This window comes from Triticum urartu, chromosome 7 (assembly GCF_003073215.2).
Source record: "Triticum urartu cultivar G1812 chromosome 7, Tu2.1, whole genome shotgun sequence".
Classification (NCBI taxonomy): domain Eukaryota; kingdom Viridiplantae; phylum Streptophyta; class Magnoliopsida; order Poales; family Poaceae; genus Triticum; species Triticum urartu.
This window is the reverse complement of record NC_053028.1, coordinates 570,362,554-570,383,071: the sequence shown is the minus strand read 5'-3', so window position 1 is coordinate 570,383,071 and position 20,518 is coordinate 570,362,554. Positions and strand designations below refer to the sequence as shown.

Below are 20,518 nucleotides of genomic sequence, written 5' to 3'. Positions count from 1 at the left end.
CACTTGAGCTCGAACGCGTCACCTGGAGCGGAATCATCAGGCCCTGCATCTGGTGTAGAAGTAATCTGTGAGCCACAAGGACTCAGCAATCTCGCACCCTCGCGATCAAGACTATTTAAGCTTATAGTTAAGGCAAGGTAAAATATATGTGGAGCTGCAGCAAGCGACTAGCAAAATATGGTGGCTAACTTATTCGCAAAAATAGAGAGAGAAGAGGAGGCAAAGCGCGAGCGAGAAACTAGAGGACAACCTGCACAAACATTACTCCAACATCGTGTCCGCTTCCCGGACTCCGCCGAGAAGAGGCCATCACGGTAACACACTCAGTTGATTCATTTTAATTAAGTTAAGGTTCAAGTTATCTACAACCGGACATTAACAAATTCCCATATGCCCATAACCGCGGGCACGGCTTTCGAAAGTTCAAATCCCTGCAAGGGAGTCCCAACTTAGCCCATGACAAGCTCTCACGGTCAACGAAGGAATAGACCTCCTCCCAAGACGTTCCGATCAGACTCGGTATCTCGGTTCTTCAAGACACTTCGACAGGTTAAAACAAGACCAGCAACACCGCCCGAATGTGCTGACAAATCCTGATAGGAGCTGCACATATCTCTTTCTCAGGGCACACTCAGATGAGCGCTCCGTACAACTAAAACCAAACCCCGAGTTTCCCCAAGGGGGCGCTGGACAGGACTCTAGTTTGGACCAACACTCAGAGGAGCACTGGCCCGGGGGGTTTAAAATAAGATGACCCTCGGGCTCCGGAAACCCAAGGGAAAAAGAGGCTAGGTGGAAAATGGTAAGACCAAGGTTGGGCATTGCTGGAAAACCTTTAATCAAGGCGAACTATCAAGGGGTTCCCATTATAACCCAACCGCGTAAGGAACGCAAAATCCGGGAACATAACACCGATATGACAGAAACTAGGGCGGCAAGAGTGGAATAAAACACTAGGCGAGAGGACGAGCCTTCCACCATTTACCAAGTATATAGATGCATTAAGATAACATAGCAATATAATGATATCCCAACAAGTAAATAAATGTTCCAACAAGGAACGGCCTCCAATCTTCACCTGCAACTAGCAACGCTATAAGAGGGGCTGAGCAAAGCGGTAACATAGCCAATCAATGGTTTGCTAGGACAAGGTGGGTTAGAGGTTTGACATGGCAATTTGGGAGGCTTGAAAGCAAGTGGTAGGCATTGTAGCATTGGCATAGCAAAAGAGCGAGCAATCTAGCATAGCAAAGATAGTAGTGATTACGAGGGTATGATCATCTTGCCTGCACAGTTGTCAGAGTTGACTGGATCCTCGAAAGCAAACTCAACGGGCTCCTCATTAGAGAACTCATCTCCCGGCTCTACCCAAACAAGACAAACAAGCAACAAAGACACAATCAACCACGTGCAAGGAACAAACAATACGAAGCAATGATGATATGCTACGCGAGATGCGATGCGGGATGCATATGCAAGATATGACAGGAAATGCAAGAACCTGGCCTCAACTTGGAAATCCAAGTATGCCACTGGAAGATGAGATGAAATCGCTTGAAAACGATATAAAGAATGCCGGAATCGGAGTTACGGTTTGGAAATGGCAAGCGATTCAAAAATGACATCGGTCTGCGATTTACAGCAAGTAGGCATCTAAATGCAACAAAATGAACATGCTACAGCACCCAAACATGACAACAAAATACATGGCAGGGATGCATTCAAGATGCTTAACAAAAGTCTAGCACTGAGCTACGGCCAATTCATCCATTAATAGGTTCAAACAAGCATGGCAAAAATGCATATGGCAAACAGATCTCAGACTTAGTGAAATTAACACTTGTCTGGAATTTCAGATCAGGTAGCACTCTTCGGAGCAACAAAACTACATGCTACATGACCTGAACATGGCAAAGTAAAACATGGCATGGAGCTAATCAAATAGCTTAACAAAAGTCCCTTAGTGACCTTGAGCAAAAAGGGATCAGAAAATATACTGACAAGCACGTGAACATCGCAAAAACATAATCAGTTTTCAGACTTAGTGAAAACTGGCACATGCTGAAATATAACTCAAGTAGGCATGTTTACGAGCTCGATGCACTCACTACGGTGCAAGTCATGAAACGATAAGCATACATCTATCAAGAACACTCAAAATGCAAGCTAGACATGTCAAGAACAATAGCATAGCATGCACGGATCAACTACAACATCATCGGCAAAATTGCAAACAAGTTGACAATCTGCCCAAATTCACAAAGTAGCAAAAGTAGAGCTCGATTGACTCAAGCTAGGGTGCTCCATAATTGCAAATAAAGATATGGATGGATAGATCACTACAAGATTAACAAAACATCCTCACTGATCATCCTCAAAAGAGGCACGGATCACTAGGAAACAACATGAACATATGGCCATATGAGATAAATAGCTCAAGGACTTAGTGGAATTGCTAAGTCCCTGAAAACAGAATTACCGAGTGCCTCACTTTGCAAGCTTGCACTATTCACCATACTCATCACAAAAATACATGGGTTGCACCTCTGGAAAGATGACAAAACCCTTAACAAAACATATGTAGAACATCAGGGCATATCATGCACACATTAATCATGGCAAAAATGACAAAAACCTAAATGGAGCAGCAGATCTGACAATTAACTCAAATAGCCTTCTTCTAACAGCATTTCGGGCATCAAGATGAACTCAAATGAAAAGGATGCAATTGAATGAAATGATGTATTTTCTGAGATGAACATTTTGATATGCTATATGCATGAATCGGAGCTACGGATGCAAAGTTATGGGGCTATGAACAGGAGCACTTAGATCTGAGAATTTTCGGGACTTGGAAGAAAAATTAGACCTCGCGGTAAACGGGACGAGGAGGACCCGGGACGAGGAGATCCGGGGAACGGCGCGGGCGTTTGGATCGGGGACCGGTGGATCTGGTCCAACCACCAGATCCGGCCGGCAAGGGAGGAGAACTCCGGCGAGGCGGCGGCTCCAGTGACGATGGGCTCTGGCGAGAGGAGCGGGGCACGCCGGCGAGGAGAGGTGCTCGGGCCGGCCTAGCAACGGCGGATGGCGGCGGCGAGCTCGCGCACGGCGAGGCACGAAGGCGGCGGGCGGTGGAGGCGGCGGACGGCGGCTCGGGCCGGCTCGCTCCGGCGGCGGCGGCTCGGAGGAGGAGGCGGCGCACGGGGCGGCACGCTCGGGCGGCGGGGAGCGGTGCGGGTGGCGGCGCGCTGGGGCGGCCCGGTGAGGCGCGGGAGAGGGCCCGCCTCGGGCCTGGGCGGGCCGGCGCGAGTGGCGGCGGGGGCGGTGACGTGGCAGGCGGCGATTGGCGGCGGTGGGATCCGGACGTTGTCCGGCTCCGTCCGGACATGTCCGGCGGCGGTGGAGACGGGTTTTTTTTAGGGTTTGACGAGGGGATCCGAGATTTGGAATGGGGGAGGTATATGTAGGCATAGAGGGAGCTAGGAGAGTCCAAATGAGGTGCGGTTTTCGGCCACGCGATCGTGATCGAACGCTCTAGATGATGGAGAAGGCTTAGGTGGGTTTTGGGCCAAATTGGAGGGGTGTTGGGCTCCAACACACACGAGGCCTTTTCGGTCCCTCGGTTAACCGTTGGAGTATCAAACGAAGTCCAAATGATACGAAACTTGACAGGCGGTCTACCGGTAGTAAACCAAGGCCGCTTGGCAAGTCACGGTCCAATCCAGAAATTTTTAATCCCCACACACGAAAGAAAGGTAGAAATGACCACCGGAGGAGAACGAAGCACCGGAATGCAAAACGGACAACGGGGAAAATGCTCGAATGCATGAGACGAACACGTATGCAAATGCAATGCACATGATGACATGATATGAGATGCATGACACGACAACAACACACGGAGACAGAGACCCGAACCCGAGAAAATAAAATAACTTAACGCCGGAAACGGCAAGAGTTGGAGTACAAATTGGGAAAGTTACATCCGGGGTGTTACATGAACCTACCCACTACAACACAATGTCATATTCTGCAATGTCTTAACTATGAACAATGTCATATCATTCTACTATTATTTAAACTGTCTCTTTATTTGCCAATCTGAAATGGTATAAATTGATAGCAGACTAACCATTGATACTCGTGAGTTCTTGATCTGTAATCTAGTGGTGTCATCAAGCTACCAACTCCTTCACAATGTCATTTCCTATCATGTCTTAACTTGAACAATACCATATTGTGTTAATGCAATTTTAAACTGTGTCACTTTATTCGTCAGTAAGAAATGTGATGAATTGTCAGCACTGATACTTTTATGTGCAAAACCTGTCATATGTCTGCTTGTTTATCTTTCAAAGTGAGGAAGATATAAGTGTTGAACAAGCGTTGTCTCATCATCTTGCCCAGTTGCTTGCGCTACAGCTCCCCAGCAGGGCTAACCTTTCTTGAACTCTATTGAAGTGCTGTCGGTTTTGTATATTATTTTGTCGGCATGTTTATTTGCAATGGTGGCGATATTTGATGCCCCGTGTAAGTAATCTGTTGTCTGCTTGTGCTTTATTATCATAGTGGCGAACTTTGATGCCCAGTGGATATAATATGCCGTAATTTCTTTATTCTATAGTCTAGGTTTTTTCTTATTCATGATGCTGCAGTTATTTTACTGTATATATATCCTGTCTTCGCAGTAAACCGGCCAAACCATAAAATTACGGTACATAATCGGGCCGTCATGCAATCACGATGTAGGTTGGGCCTGAAACGTGCCGAACTGCTCACGGGCCGGCAGCAGCCCAAAATGAACCCCGGCCCATGATTGTGCGAATCAAATCACGGGCTTTTAACAGGCCAAAATTGTCTCGGTCCTTGTTTGGCCCAATCAGATATCGGTTGCGAGCAGGCCGGATGCAAACCGGGCCGTAGTTAGGCCCAACTATATGACAGGCTTTTAACAGGTCGAAATTAATATAGGGCCAAAATGTTAAACGGGCCCTTAACAGGACAAAACTAATATCAGGCCAAATTACTAAGTGGGCCTTTAGCAAGTGGGCACAAAAGCATAGCGTCCAGTTGACGGGCCAAATCTGATATGGGCCATAATTGAGCCCAAAACCTCTTAAAGGGCCGGACCTGATCTGGGTCGTAATTTGGCCTAGAACGTGGTAGGCTTTTAACGGGCCGGATCTCATATGGGCCGCTATTAGGCCCGGAGTGTGGCAGGCCATTAATGGACCGGATCAAATATGGGCCGGCATTTGGCCCAAAACATGGCAGCCAGTTAATGGGCTGGCCTACTAGGGTCCTCAAAATCTTGTGGGCCTACAGCTGGGCCGGCCCATTAATGTTGGCGAAATCTCGTGGGCCTTTAGCTGGGCCGGCCCATTATGGTCCGCAAGAATCTTGTGGGCCTTTACCTGGGCCGGCCCATTATGACACACAAAAATCTTGTGGGCCTTTACCTGGGCCGGCCCATTATGGCCCGCAAAATCTTGTGGGCCTTTAGCTAGGCCAGCCCATTATGGTTCGCAAAATCTCGTGGGCCTTTAGCTGGGCCGAGCCATTATGGTCCACAAAATCTTGTGGGCCTTCAGTTGGGTTGGCCCATTTAAACTTGATGGGCTGGTCCACGTGTCAACATATCATAGGCGCGTCTCGCCCATTGGATGTGTGACACCTGTGCCAACGCGGACCTGACACGCGTCTCCTCCAGCCAATGATGATTTTACATGTGGAAAATCCCCATTGGTCGGGGCTGTTAACGGGTTATCGGATTCAAAACCCGACCCAATAGCTTAACGGCGTTCCGTTACGATGGATGCCACGTGTCGGTCACCCTTGACGAAAGCACTTCTGTGACGCGCGATTTATCGTCATGGAAGTGGACACTTCCGTGATGATAATTTTGGTCATGTCATGGAACACTTCGACGACAGCACAGGTATGACTATCTTGATTCTGTCATAAATTTGTCATGGATGTACATGCATGACAAAAAACGCGACCTACTGTGACAAACACGTATCATCACGGAAGTGTATTTTTTTGTAGTGTATGGGTATGTCTCCGTATAAATGGTTTATGGAAAAGCATGTCACTTACCTCTCGAACTAGAACACAAGGCATATTGGGCTATTAAAGAGCTCAATTATGATTTTAAACTTGCCGGTGAGAAGAGGTTATTTGATATTAGCTCACTCGAACAATGGAGAACCCAAGCCTACGAAAATGCCAAGTTGTTTAAAGAAAAAGTTAAAAGATGGGATGATAAAAGGATACAAAAGCGTGAGTTTAATGTAGGTGATTATGTATTGCTATACAACTCTCATTTAAGATTTTTTGCAGGAAAACTTCTCTCTAAATGGGAAGGTCCTTACGTTATCGGGGAGGTCTATCGTTCCGGTGCCATAAAAATCAACAACTTTGAAGGCACAAATACGGAGGTGGTGAACGGTCAAAGAATCAAACATTATATCTTAGGTAATCCTATAAATGTTGAAACCAATGTTATTGAAACCGTAACCCCGGAGGAATACATAAGGGACACTTTCCGGAATGTTTCAGACTCCGAAAAGGAATAGGTATGTGGTACATTAAGTAAACCGACTCCAAAACAGTTTTAAGGCAATATTTCTCTGTTTTGGAATATTTAGAAAAATATAAAAATAAGAAGCAGTCCGGGAAGAACACGAGGGCTCCATGAGGGTGGAGGGCGCGCCCTCTACCTCGTCGGCACCTCGTGTGCTCTCCGGACTCCGTTTTCATACACGACACGTATTTTGGTCGGTAAAAATTCATTATATAATCTCCCGGAGGTTTTGACTTCCGTATCACGCAAATATCCCTTGTCTTTGTTTTGAGCTGTCCTGCTGAGGACAGAGCAACATGTCGTCCCAAGATTCAGAAGGAGAAAGCTATGTGGCTGATTACCTTGCAGATCCTAAGTTCTATGGGGATGTGGAGCATTGTGGTTGGACTACGGAAGAAGAAGAGGACTATGAACCCAAGGGAAAGGAGGAGACGAGCTCAGATGAAGATGAAGTCCTGCTACCTCAACCTGGGGACATGCATGTGTAGTTCAAAAAGTCAAGCCTCCCGGATAGGGTAAAGAAACCTAATATCGAGTTTATCCCTTTTCGCCTCTTGCAGGAAAACAAGCAGGAACTATACAAAAAGATATTGAGCCTGGAACAGGAGATCAAGGACCTAAGGGACCAAAATTCTGTCCTCAAGCGCAAATTAAGGAAGAAGCCTATGCCATCAACAAAACCATCACCTTCTCCACCAACAAAGGGGACATGATCACATGGGTATGGGCACTCCCATTGGCAACTGCCAAGCTTGGGGGAGTGCCCCGGTATCGTATCACCATCACTTTTATCTTTACCATTTTTCTTAGTTTGATCCTTTTGATAATATCTTGATCTAGTAGAATAAAAGTTCTTAGTATGATCTAGTTGTGAGTTTTGCTTTATAATTCCTCTATGTAATCGACTCTGTGAGCTATATAATAAAGATTAGTGTTGAGTCAAGGGCTTGAATATTTTGCCATGATCCTAAGGGAATAAAAGAAAAGAGAAAGAAATAAAAAGGAAGCAAAGAGATCATGTGAATCTTATGGAGAGTAATGAGCTCACATAGAAAAAGTATGATGAATAAAAGTTGTTGAGAGTTGACAAACATAGTTTTGGTCATCGTTGCAATTAATAGGAAGTAATAAATAAAGAGAGGTCTTCACATATAGATATACTATCCTAGACATCTTTTATGATTGTGAGCACTCATTAAAATATGACATGCTAAAGAGTTGATGTTGGACAAGGAAGACAACGTAATGGGTTATGTTTTCTTACATCTAAAATAAATTATATTGTCATGGATCATCCAACATGGTTCAGCTTGCCTTTCCCCCTCATGCTAGCCAAATTCATCGCACCAAGTAGAGATACTACTTGTGCTTCCAAATACCCTTAAACCAGTTTTATCATGAGAGTCCACCATACCTACCTATGGATTGAGTAAGATCCTCCAAGTAAGTTGTCATGGGTGCAAGCAATAAAAATTGATCTCTAAATATGTATGACTTATTAGTGTGGGAGAAATAAGCTTTATACGATCGTGTGATATGGAAGAAATAAAAGCGACAGACTGCATAATAAAGGTCCATATCACAAGTGGCAATATAAAGTGACGTTCTTTCGCATTAAGATTTTTTGTGCATCCAACCATAAAAGCGCATGACAACCTCTGCTTCCCTCTGCGAAGGGCCTATCTTTTACTTTTATCTCCTACCTTGCATAAGAGTCATGGTGATCTTCACCCTTCCTTTTTACGTTTTATCCTTTGGCAAGCACAGTATGTTGGAAAGATCCTGGTATATATGACTAATTGGATGTGAGTTTTCATGGACTATTATTGTTGACATTACCCTTGAGGTAAAACGTTGGGAGGCAAAACTATAAGCCCCTATCTTTCTCTGTGTCCGATTAAAACTCCATACCCATAAGTATTGCGTGAGTGTCAGCAATTGTGAAGGACTATATGATAGTTGAGTATCTGGACTTGCTGAAAAGCTCTCATATATTGACTCTTTCCTATGTTATGATAAATTGCAATTGCTCCAATGACTGAGATTATAGTTTGTTAGTTTTCAATGAAGTTTACGACTCATACTTGAAATTGTGATTGAATTATTACTCTAGCATAAGAAATCATATGACAAGAATTATATAAGTTGCTGTTCTAAGAATGATCATGATGCCCTCATGTCCGTATTTTATTTTTTTATCGACACCTCTATCTCTAAACATGTGGACATATTTTTTGATTTCGGCTTTCGCTTGAGGACAAGCGAGGTCTAAGCTTGGGGGAGTTGATACGTCCATTTTGCATCATGCTTTTATATCGATACTTATTGCATTATGGGTTGTTATTACACATTATGTCACAATACTTATGCATATTCTCTCTTATTTTACAAGGTTTACATAAAGAGGGAGAATGCCGGCAGCTGGGATTCTGGTCTGGAAAAGGAGCAAATATTAGAGACCTATTCTGCACAGCTCCAAAAGTCCTAAAACTTCACGGAAGACGTTTTCAGAATATATAAAAAATACTCAGCGGAAGAAATTCACCAGGGGGGCCACACCCTACCCATGAGGGTGGGGGCGCGCCCTACCCCCCTGGGCGCGCCCCCTACCTCGTGGGCCCCCTGGTGGCCCTCCGGTGGCCATCTTATGCTATATGAAGTCTTTCGATGGGAAAAAATCATAAGCCATCTTCTCGGACGAAACTCCGCCGCCATGAGGAGGAACCAATCTAGGGCTCTGGCGGAGCTGTTTTGCCGGGGAAACTTCCCTCCCGGAGGGGGAAATCATCGCCATCGTCATCACCAACGCTCCTCTCATCGGGAGAGGGCAATCTCCATCAACATCTTCATCAGCACCATCTCCTCTCAAAACCCTAGTTCATCTCTTGTATCCAATTCTTGTCTCCAATTCCGGGATTGGTACTAGTAGGTTGCTAGTACTGTTAATTACTCCTTGTAGTTGATGCTAGTTGGTTTATTTGGTGGAAGATCATATGTTCAGATCCTATATGCATATTAATACCCCTCTGATTATGAACATGTTTATGCTTGGTGAGTAGTTACGTTTGTTCCTGAGGACATGGGAGAAGTCTTGCTATTAGTAGTCATGTGAATTTGGTATTCGTTCGATATTTTGATGAGATGTATGTTGTCATCCCTCTAGTGGAGTCATGTGAACGTCGACTACATGACACTTCACCATTATTTGGGCCTAGAGGAAGGCATTGGGAAGTAATAAGTAGATGATGGGTTGCTAGAGTGACAGAAGCTTAAACCCTAGTTTATGCGTTGCTTCGTAAGGGACCGATGTGGATCCATATGTTTCATGTTATGGTTAGGTTTACCTTAATACTTATGTTGTAGTTGCGGATGCTTACAATAGAGGTTAATCATAAGTTGGATGCTTGTCCAAGTAAGCACAGTACCCAAGGACCGGTCCACCCACATACCAAATTATCAAAGTACCGAACGCCAATCATATGAGCGTGATGAAAACTAGCTTGACGATATTCCCATGTGTCCTCTGGAGAGCTTTTCTTTATATAAGAGTTTGTCCAGGCTTGTCCTTTGCTCCAAAAAGGATTGGGCCACCTTGCTGCACTTTATTTACTTTTGTTACTTGTTGCTCGTTACAAATTATCCTATGAAAAAACTATATGTTACCACTTATTTTAGTACTTGCAGAGAATATCTTGCTGGAAACCACTTATCATTTCCTTCTGCTCCTCGTTGGGTTCGACACTCTTACTTATCGAAAGGATTACAATAGATACCCTATACTTGTGGGTCATCAAATACCAATTCCAACTGCAGTAGATTAGTATACAAATTTTCCTGGTCATCCTAATTTTTCAGAATTTTTGGAGTTATAGAAGTATTCGAAACATCCAGATTGCTACAGACTATTCTGCTTTTGACAGATTTTGTTTTTCGCGTGTTGGTTGCTTATTTTGATGCATCTATGGCTAGTATCGGGGGGTATGAACCATAGAGAAGTTGGAACACAGTAGGTTTAACACCAATATAAATAAATAATGAGTTAATTACAGTACCTTAAAGTGGTGGTTTATTTTCTTATACTAACGGAGCTCACGAGATTTTCTGTTCAGTTTTGTGTTGTGAAGTTTTCAAATGAAAACCGACGCATGCTCAAGAGGTAGCAATACTCTAGATGCACGCAGGAGTCGGTCGATGTGTGGAGTAATAGTAGTAGATGCATGCAGGATTCGGTCTACTTGACACAGACGTGATGCCTATATTTCATAATCACTGCCTTAGATATCGTCATAACTTTGCACTTTTCTATCAATTGCTCGACAGTAATTTGTTCACCCATCGTATTATTTGCTATCTTGAGAGAACCCTCTAGTGAAACCTATGCCCCCGGGGTCTATTTTCCATCATATAAGTTTCCGATCTACTATTTTTCAATCTTTTACTTCCCGATCTATAAACCAAAAAACCTAAAAATATTTACTTTATCTTTTGTTTAGTTTTATCTATCTCTGTCAGATCTCACTTTTGCAAGTGACCGTGAAGGGATTAACAACCCCTTTATCGCGTTGGGTGCAAGTGTTCGATTGTTTGTGTAGGTATTAGGTGATTTTTGTGTTGTCTCCTACTGGATTGATACCTTGGTTCTCTAACTGAGGGAAATACTTATCTCTACTTTGCTGCATCACCCTTTCCTCTTCAAGGGAAAAAACAACTGAAGCTCAAGAAGTAGCACCTATCAATTATGAATTTCCAAGATCAATACCACTAGCATTTTTTGACAAAGGTGGATTTTATTGGCTCAAAATGAAGCATCAAGGGGATACAAGTACAATGAGCACACACCCAGTATTTGCATAGCTAGGATGCACACAACCAATAATACCAGTAGCAAATTACAAGATGAGTACCACTATCGTCGAAGCACAACTAGCATTTCACAAGATAAATACCTATCATCCAAGCATAACTATCAATTTACAAGATCAATACTATCTGTACATAATAATAAAGGGAGGTGATATTCTTGGTTTGATCCATAATCATATTTTACAAAAGAAGTACATACTTTCATCTGCCATCCGATTTTTCGTCCATCCGGCTGTAGGTCAGATTGACTAGATGTATTGACTTGTCCCCTTACCGCTAACATGTTATTGCATATCATTTATTTATTAGTTACCTAGATCTTTGCACAGTAATTCCTCTCAATATTGTAACGCTCGTTAACATACGAAACATGCCCCGCTCCCCTCATCATGTTCTTGCCGTTTCAATATTCAGACATGGAATGTAGCATGTTAAACATTAAATAAAGGCCAGTTATAAGAAACATGTACCACATTACCGATACATCATTCTAGAAATTGAACGACACTTATGGAGTGCAATTCCTATGCTCGATTTTTTTTCTATTCCCTTGCCTTTAGCAGTGAATCAACATTAAAAAATCATACTTTTCTTCTGTTTCTGTCACATAAATCTAGCCTTGATGTATGTCCTTAAATTGCCACTTGACTTGAATTTTGAAATCATTCTGAATGACACTGTAACTTCATTTATCCACTCTCATTATTGTCATGAACCCCCCTCCCCCCCCAAAAAAAACATGTGAACCACCACACTTACCTTCTCCATGCTTTAGGCATGCCCATTTGCAGTTTCGAAAACATGGAAGGATTACATGTTTAGAATTGGATGCCACCTAAAAACACATATCTTCTTATCATTTAGGCAAACTGAAAACATAGAACCACTTGGTAAACTCAAAGTATATACACCTTGACTCCTTGTTATCTATAGCTCTAGCCATGACTCATATCTTGTATGGCTTTTGTACTCATTCACCTTATCCCATTATCGTGGGTATCGTCTCACTCCATTTGCCATCCTATTATCATCGTGCTAGTCCTTGAACATTGAAGCAATTCTACCTCTCTTCTAGCCTCTTTTGCACATCCATTTACTTATATACCATAAGAAGAGAAAGTGTCAAATGTAAAATTTTAAAGGTCAAGTACAAATAGGAATTTGTTGCATATAATAGAAATGTGTCTACCTATGAGAGACCAGTAGGAGTGGAAACACATAGAGGAACGAATATAAAGTGTCTCAATAATTCGAAAGGGGTGCATTTTCCCTATGGAGGAGGACATCTCATTACCAACTCTGTGCTTTCTAATATGATTATTTACGTTATGTATTTCTTTGAAGTGCCAAAATGGAGTTAAAAGTATTTCTATGGTTGCTTCTTTATGATAGGCTTAATACGCTAAATACGCAAAAGCAGAGAAAATTTAATGTCACTAACAACTATGCTTACATACCATGTAATGTTGTTGAAGATACCATTGAGAACCTCATTTTCCATTGCCCCTTTAGCATTTCTTCTCGGATACGCCTTTCCAGTGGTCTCCGAATGCCTCACGGATTGCTTCGGTAATGCGCTAAAGTGTCATTTAGTAAATAAGAATATTTGTTATAATATATTGGAACATTTCGAAAGAGCTCATTAATTTCATTTTCAAAGGTATTAGGCCTTCGAGATTGGCATGGAGAAAAATCCCCAAATATGTATTATCCATAAATAGTTATTCAAGCTTCTTACCAAGGATGAGGTATGTCATGATATATTTAGTACTATATAGATGGGCTCAAAGATTCTGTCCTAGGTCTAGAGGAAACCTGAGGACTCCCACTTTTTGGTTGTTTTTGTGAAGCGAAGACGACTTATTCTCTAGTCCGAAACTATCACTGTCAAGGATTACGCACGTGTTAGGTTTTGGGAGGACTCGTGGTTGGGAATTCCCCCCACTTAGCGTCCAATACCTACGTGTTTTTGATATAGCTCCGCTTAGTCATGTCATAATAGAAGAGGGGATTTTTAAGGAGTTCTTTACCTAACATGGATGAAGGTGTAGTCATCGGATCGGTCCTCCATTTCTTGAAGTTTTTCTTATTTTTGTGTCAAACAATGTCATGTGTTTTCACTTTCCTAGAACTGTGGTAGATTTCTATAGGTTGTGCGCATCTAGCTATGCAGAAACCAGGAGTGAACTCTTCATGGTTGTATCACTTGATGCGACGTCAAGGGTCAACAAAAACTATCATAAAAAAGGTATGCCGGAAAAAGCATGCATGTTTACGCAAAGAGTAGGTGCAACATAGAAGTTGGAACCGGCTAAATCACGGAGATCAAACAAACAAACCATCGAAGAGATCCATAATAACGATTGCAATGACTAAATGAAATATGCTTGTGCTCAAAGAGCACAACCAAGATTACATGTCTCTTATTATTAATGGGATTACATGTATCCTCTCCTTGCTTACATTGGGAGGAAAGGACTTGAAGAAGACGCTTCAGGATCAGCGCCACCGAACTGCCAACCGAACCCCACCTCAAACGACCTCTTCGGGTCAATATCACCGCTAGGGAAGACAGTGCTTGTGCTGGTGTCATTACAACCACTAGAATTGTAGCCACTATAGACCAGGGCGTTGAGGTCTCCTCCATACCTCATCATGTCAAGTGAATCCTCTTGTTGCTGTGGCAGAGCCTTAAACATTGTGGAAGGCCCCATGTCCATGCCACTAGTGACATAGGGAGCTGGTGATGCTGTCGGATACATCATCGAAGACCCCATGTCCATGTTGTGAGTGATGTATGGAGCTGGTGGTGCCTGATAAGTCGACGAAGACTCCACATGCATGTAGTTGGTGACGTATGGAGCTGGCGGTGGTGCGCGAGAGTCTTTCCTCTTATAAAGCCTGAGCGCGTTGCATGACTTAATGCCAGCTCTGATACATTGCTGGAGACCCCATGCCCATGGTGTTGGTGACGTATGGCTCCTGGGACTGGAAGACAGGTGGTTGGCCGCTAATTTTTGTGATGCTTTCCCCCATGCTCTGGAGGATCACCTCTAGCTTTCGGCCAACATTGGTGAGATCCTCGATGTTGAGGCCATCAAGGCTCGAGAGGTTGCTTCTGAGCATGACCTTGTGCAGGAGGATTCTGGTCTCATTGTCTTCACAGACGTCTTGGAGCTTGTGGCCCTTGGCCTGGAGCTTGCCAAAATGTTGATTGAGAAAGCTTGCATGATTCACCGTCTTCTTGAAGTTGCCCTCCGGCATATTCATATACCGGTTCAGGACAGGCACCGCCTCAGCGGGGGATGGGAACACTTGTGGTACCGCCTCGCCCTCGCCATATACTAGCACACATGCCTTGGCGTTGCACATGATGGCCAACTCCTCCGCCTTCTTCCGTAGGCCCTCACGCCGCTTCTTTGAAGTACTGCATCTGGACTTTTTATCGAGGATGTACCGGAGGGCCACCTTCTTGCGAGCCATTTCCAACAAAGGGATAAAGCGGCAAAGGAGAGTTGCTTTGTTTTGGTGAGTTGAAAGCAATAAGGGTGGATAGATTTATAGTGGAGGATCAGCCAAGAGACTCAAGACAATTAAGATGCAGCGTGCTAATCCAGAAACTTTTAAATGTTAGTTGATAGGATAAGGAGGTGCTTCATAAATGCATCATTAAAGCACAATATTTCTGAAATTAACACATGGAATGCTCATAGTAGTCGGCCGAGCCAAAAATGCGATAAAAGAATGGTTTCTCTCAAGAGCCACATGAATCTTATTAACAGGATATGCTTATTTTAGCTATACATTACCATATTAATTTTCAAGTTTAATATGTTCTAAAGATGGATGCTTATTCAAAGGATGTTCAATTGTAACCAAGTTATTATCAAAAATATCAGTAACATATTTAAATTATCTCATAATGCATAGATGAACTGAAATTAATTATTTACAAAGATATGTACGCAATTAAACCGATTGGTCATGCATGTTGTGTGAATTAAGGTCTACCAATTTTTCCTATATGTGAATTAAATGTGGTTCCATATATTCAGGATTGGCCAAAGTTACTAGATGACCACCAGTGATTCATGGTAACTGAAACGTAATTACTATCAGCATACATTCCAAGGCAATAATTAATTCCATCTAGAAGATATGGACCGACCTTTTTCTTTAGATGTCTGGTTAAGCTAGGTAGAGCAGCTTTTCTATAGTTGTAAATATTTGCGTGTCAAAATTATGCGTACTTTTTTTAACATAGTACAGACATAGATGCTCATACATACACACATATGCTCACCCTTATGAATGCACGGGCACACACATACTCTATCCCTATGAGCACTTCTGAGAAAATGAGTCGGCACATCATCTTAAAATTGATGAAATCGCTACAGATGCCTTCGTAGTAGACGGGAATGTCTCCTCCCACACAACGCACATCGTTGGAAGGTCTGAAATAGATTCGGAAAAATGCAATCACCAATGCAAGTCTAGAACTTGAACCCTGACGGGTTGGTTCTGCCTCAAGGAAGCTAATCATCTGAGCACTGCTACATGTACTTGCCATATGTACTTGCCAGAGCTTTCCTCGCAAGAAAAAAAGAGCAATTGATTCCATGCACTTAGAGGCCACAGATATATAGATATATTCAAAGTAAATAACCAAATGATAGCCATATCAACGAAATGTCAATCATATAAGCAGACATATGTACTCACAATAATTATAGCATTCTTTCTAGGCATTTAAGCCAATCCGATATAAATCTGGAATATTCACGACTTGTCATATAATTTTTGTGTCTAACGAAGCTTATGCCTTATTTGAATCACCATGTGGCTTTGTGCTAAGTCAACATTATACAATAACTTTGTGCTGACGTATGACACGATAACTGGTGCTACATCTGCTTCCAGCACCAACTAGGCTACCACAAATGTCGCTAGCACCACCGCCACCGTTACCCTCTGCTAGCCTTGCACATTGCCACCACCGCCACTACTATTTGAACTCTCTGTAGCTACTGGTAATATTTCTATTGCCACCACTTCTCATCATTTCACCGTTGCATCCACTACGATCAATTCATCGACCTGTACCATGGTCATTGTTTCTATGTGCCTCTTCATGTACCTTTGCCCCCCCCCCCCCCCCCCCCCCCCCTCCCCCCCCCCCCCCCCCCCCCCCCCCCCCCCCCCCCCCCCCCGGCCCCTTGCCCCCCCCCCCCCCCCCCTCGGTTCCGTGACCCCCACCTCCCCAACCTCCAGCACCACCTCCTCCTCCACTCCAAGACCCCCATCCACACACACTTTGCCGAGGTTTAGCCACGTTCACGTCCTTACAGAAACAGAAAAGTATGTTTTTGGTCCCTTAAATTTACAAGAGGCCGACATCTAGTCCTTCACCTATTTTTGGTCAACATTTAGCTCATGCCTCAAAACCAGATACATTTCGTCCAAAACCAGAAATGTGGCAAAAACTGCTGACATGTCATTGGTTTTCACATTTTTTTAGGTATTGGTTTTCTCTCTCCTTCCCCCCTCTTCTCTCTCATACAACAAAATGCATTTCCTTGAGCACCTTGTCTGCCTTCTCTCACACCCATGGCAACGTTGCCGAGCTCGAAACCGTCCATCCTGCGCTAGTGGTAGCTGCACCATGGCCACTCGCGCATGTAGAGAAGCCACATTTCAACCTCGTCCCTCGCCACCTCCACATTGACCCCCTTCTCCGCCATGGTGCGCGTGGCGAGGAGCTCGTCGAGGACGAACGGGAGCATCACGCCGGGTGCCCAAAAAATGAAGCTCTTGACGGTGGAGCCCCACCTGCAGTGCGCCAGGGACGCGCCCGTCGCGCCGTGTGCGAGCTCCGCCAGCCACCCTGTACCATGCCACAAGTTCGACGCTGAGGTGTGTTAGCTTTAATCTTGATTCGACGTATCTGCATGTTTTAGCTTTGGGTCTACATGTAACTTAGACGGTTTAGGGAGTAGCTAGTCGTGGAAGCTTCTGTTGAGTGTGTAGAGAAGACGAGATGCCGGGCTGCTGTGTGATGCAGCAAGCATGGTGAGATGTCGATTGCAGTGTGAAGCCGCGGTGTTGGGGGATGTGGCACGGTCACGTGAAGCGGCAAGGCACACTGGAGTCAGGCCGGCGGAATGGAATAGTGTACTAGTTTGTTATAGTGTGCACGCATGTAGTTTGCTTGGTCAGGTGGTTGTCTGAGTAGTCTGGACGTTGGAGCGAATCAAGGAGATAGAATAGGTGCATGCAAATAGATGGTTAGCTCAGTGCATGGCTTAGTGGGATAAGTGGCCGAGTGTGCAGGCTAGGATACTGCGTGTGTGAGTGCCAGGTCCTTTCTATAAATACATTGCATTGCGTTAATGAAATGAGAGGCCGTGAGGGCCGGGAAAACAATGTAGTGTTTGTGGCTGCCAAGTAAGAGTGCCTCTGGGCAAATATTCTGTGCTGTTTTTGGTATATGCGCGCGTATGTGTTGAGTCTTCCTTTAGTGTGTGTTCTTGTGTGAGACAAAAGAGGGAGAGAGAGAGAGACCGCGTGTAACATCCCGAGACCGATGTGCCAGTTGTCGTCCAGTTATTCGTCGTTGTTGCCATGTGTTTCGCTTGCGTGTTGCATCTTGTCATGTCATCATGTGCATTGCATTATCATGTTTTCAAAACTTGCATCCGTCCGGGTTTCCCAGTTCCTTCCGTTGTCCGTTCTGAGCCCAGACACACTTGCACGCGCCCGTGGCACGTCCGAAATATTATTTCATAAGTGACCGGAAAATGTTCTCGGAATGGATTGAAAGTTGGCATGTGGTGTTGTTATGTTGTAGGTAGGCCGCCTGCCAAGTTTCATCGCATCCCGAGACCGATGTGCCAGTTGTCGTCCAGTTATTCGCCGTCGTTGCCATGTCTTTTGCTTGCGTGTTGCATCTTGTCATGTCATCATGTGCATTGCATTATCATGTTTTCAAAACTTGCATCCGTCCGGGTTTCCCAGTTCCTTCCGTTGTCCGTTCTGAGCCCAGACACACTTGCACGCGCCCGTGGCACGTCCGAAATATTATTTCATAAGTGACCGGAAAATGTTCTCGGAATGGATTGAAAGTTGGCATGTGGTGTTGTTATGTTGTAGGTAGGCCGCCTGCCAAGTTTCATCGCATCCCGAGACCGATGTGCCAGTTGTCGTCCAGTTATTCGCCGTCGTTGCCATGTCTTTTGCTTGCGTGTTGCATCTTGTCATGTCATCATGTGCATTGCATTATCATGTTTTCAAAACTTGCATCCGTCCGGGTTTCCCAGTTCCTTCCGTTGTCCGTTCTGAGCCCAGACACACTTGCACGCGCCCGTGGCACGTCCGAAATATTATTTCATAAGTGACCGGAAAATGTTCTCGGAATGGATTGAAAGTTGGCATGTGGTGTTGTTATGTTGTAGGTAGGCCGCCTGCCAAGTTTCATCGCATCCCGAGACCGATGTGCCAGTTGTCGTCCAGTTATTCGCCGTCGTTGCCATGTCTTTTGCTTGCGTGTTGCATCTTGTCATGTCATCATGTGCATTGCATTATCATGTTTTCAAAACTTGCATCCGTCCGGGTTTCCCAGTTCCTTCCGTTGTCCGTTCTGAGCCCAGACACACTTGCACGCGCCCGCGGCACGTCCAAAATATTATTTCATAAGTGGCCGGAAAATGTTCTCGGAATGGGTTGAAAGTTGGCATGTGGTGTTGTTATGTTGTAGGTAGGCCGCCTGCTAAGTTTCATCGCATTCGGAGTTCGTTTGATAGCCCAACGGATAACTATAGCGACATTATAGTCGGTCTAACGTCGGACGTTTTCGGTCTCCGGAAACAGTTGCCGGGCTGCACTCCTCTCCTCTCATCTCAGCCCAACCTTTTTTTCGCAACCCACTTGCTAGCCCACCTATCTAACCCTCTCCGCTCCGGGTCGTCCGATCGAGATCGAACGGCTCCGAAACGGCCTCAAACCCCCTAACCCTAGCCCCCTTACCTTATATAGACCCCCTCCATGCCATTTTGGGCCTTCTCCCTCCTCCTCCTCGAAATCCGCGCCCCCAATCATCAGCCAGCCGCCTCCCCCCTCCTCTCCTCTATTTCCACCGCTGGCCACCTCGTCCCTGCCACTTGGCGCCATCCTGGTGGCCAGCCGCCACCACGCAGGACGCCCGCAGCCAACGGGAAGCCGCCACGTCGCCTCCTCGCGTCCCACATCGCCCCGCGCCGCCAGGCCCGCTCCAGGCCCGCCCGGGCCCCGATCTGGGCTCTGAGGCCCGCACCGCGCCGCCCCTGCTCCCCGAGCTCCAGATCGGGAGAGGGAGATCCCGATCCGAGCTCCTCCGCCGCTCTGCCCTGTCTCCACGCCTCCCCGCCGGACTCCTTCGACGCATCAGATCCAGCGCGCCGGCCTCGCATCGCCGCCCACCGGAGTGCCCTCGCCGGCGAACCCCAGGCCAGTGCCCCAAATCGCCGTCTCTTCTCCTCTCCTTCTTCCATCCTCTCGCTCTCCCGAGCTCATCTCTCTCTGCCTCCCATTCTGCAGTTCATCAGGGGACCGCCGGAGTTCGCCGCTGCCACCCCAAGTCGCCGTCGCCCCTCCTTCGACTGGATCCGGACCCCTCTGCACCGGATCCATCCATCCTTGCACTGATCCGCCGCTCCACGTTCTTCTCCGCGCCTCCTTGCCGACAAGTTCGCCGGAGTGCCCGCGACCATGGCCTCTGCGTCGATCGCACGTACCTGGGCCACCTCCCCTTCAATCGTTGACCCAGCGGCCTCTCCCAGGCCCAGCTAAAGCATGCCGTCTCGTCCGAACTGGGCCTTGGCCCATGGTGAGACGCCCCACCAGCAGCGTCCCTTTTTTTTAGTTGGCCCAGACTTGCACCAGTTTTGGCCCAGTTCCTGTTTTTTTTTCAGATCTGCGTTTTAGCCATTTTTCCTGAGACTGCAGTTTTACAGAAAAGACCCTCATGTTCATGCATATAATAACTCACAATTCGTGCATCGGATTAAAATGTTTTATATATAAAACTTG

General features: G+C 45.2%; 1 protein-coding gene across 1 annotated transcript; it reads right to left on the bottom strand.

Annotated features, from left to right (window-relative positions):
* Positions 1-11,512: 11,512 nt before the first annotated feature.
* Positions 11,513-14,935, bottom strand: LOC125525073 (agamous-like MADS-box protein AGL80). Its single transcript, XM_048690083.1, has 5 exons — positions 14,385-14,935; positions 13,916-14,329; positions 12,906-13,029; positions 12,212-12,287; positions 11,513-11,535 (listed from the first exon to the last, which is right to left on the bottom strand). Exons 1-5 carry the CDS (start codon positions 14,933-14,935, stop codon positions 11,513-11,515), a joined length of 1,188 nt encoding a protein of 395 aa, XP_048546040.1.
* Positions 14,936-20,518: the final 5,583 nt, after the last annotated feature.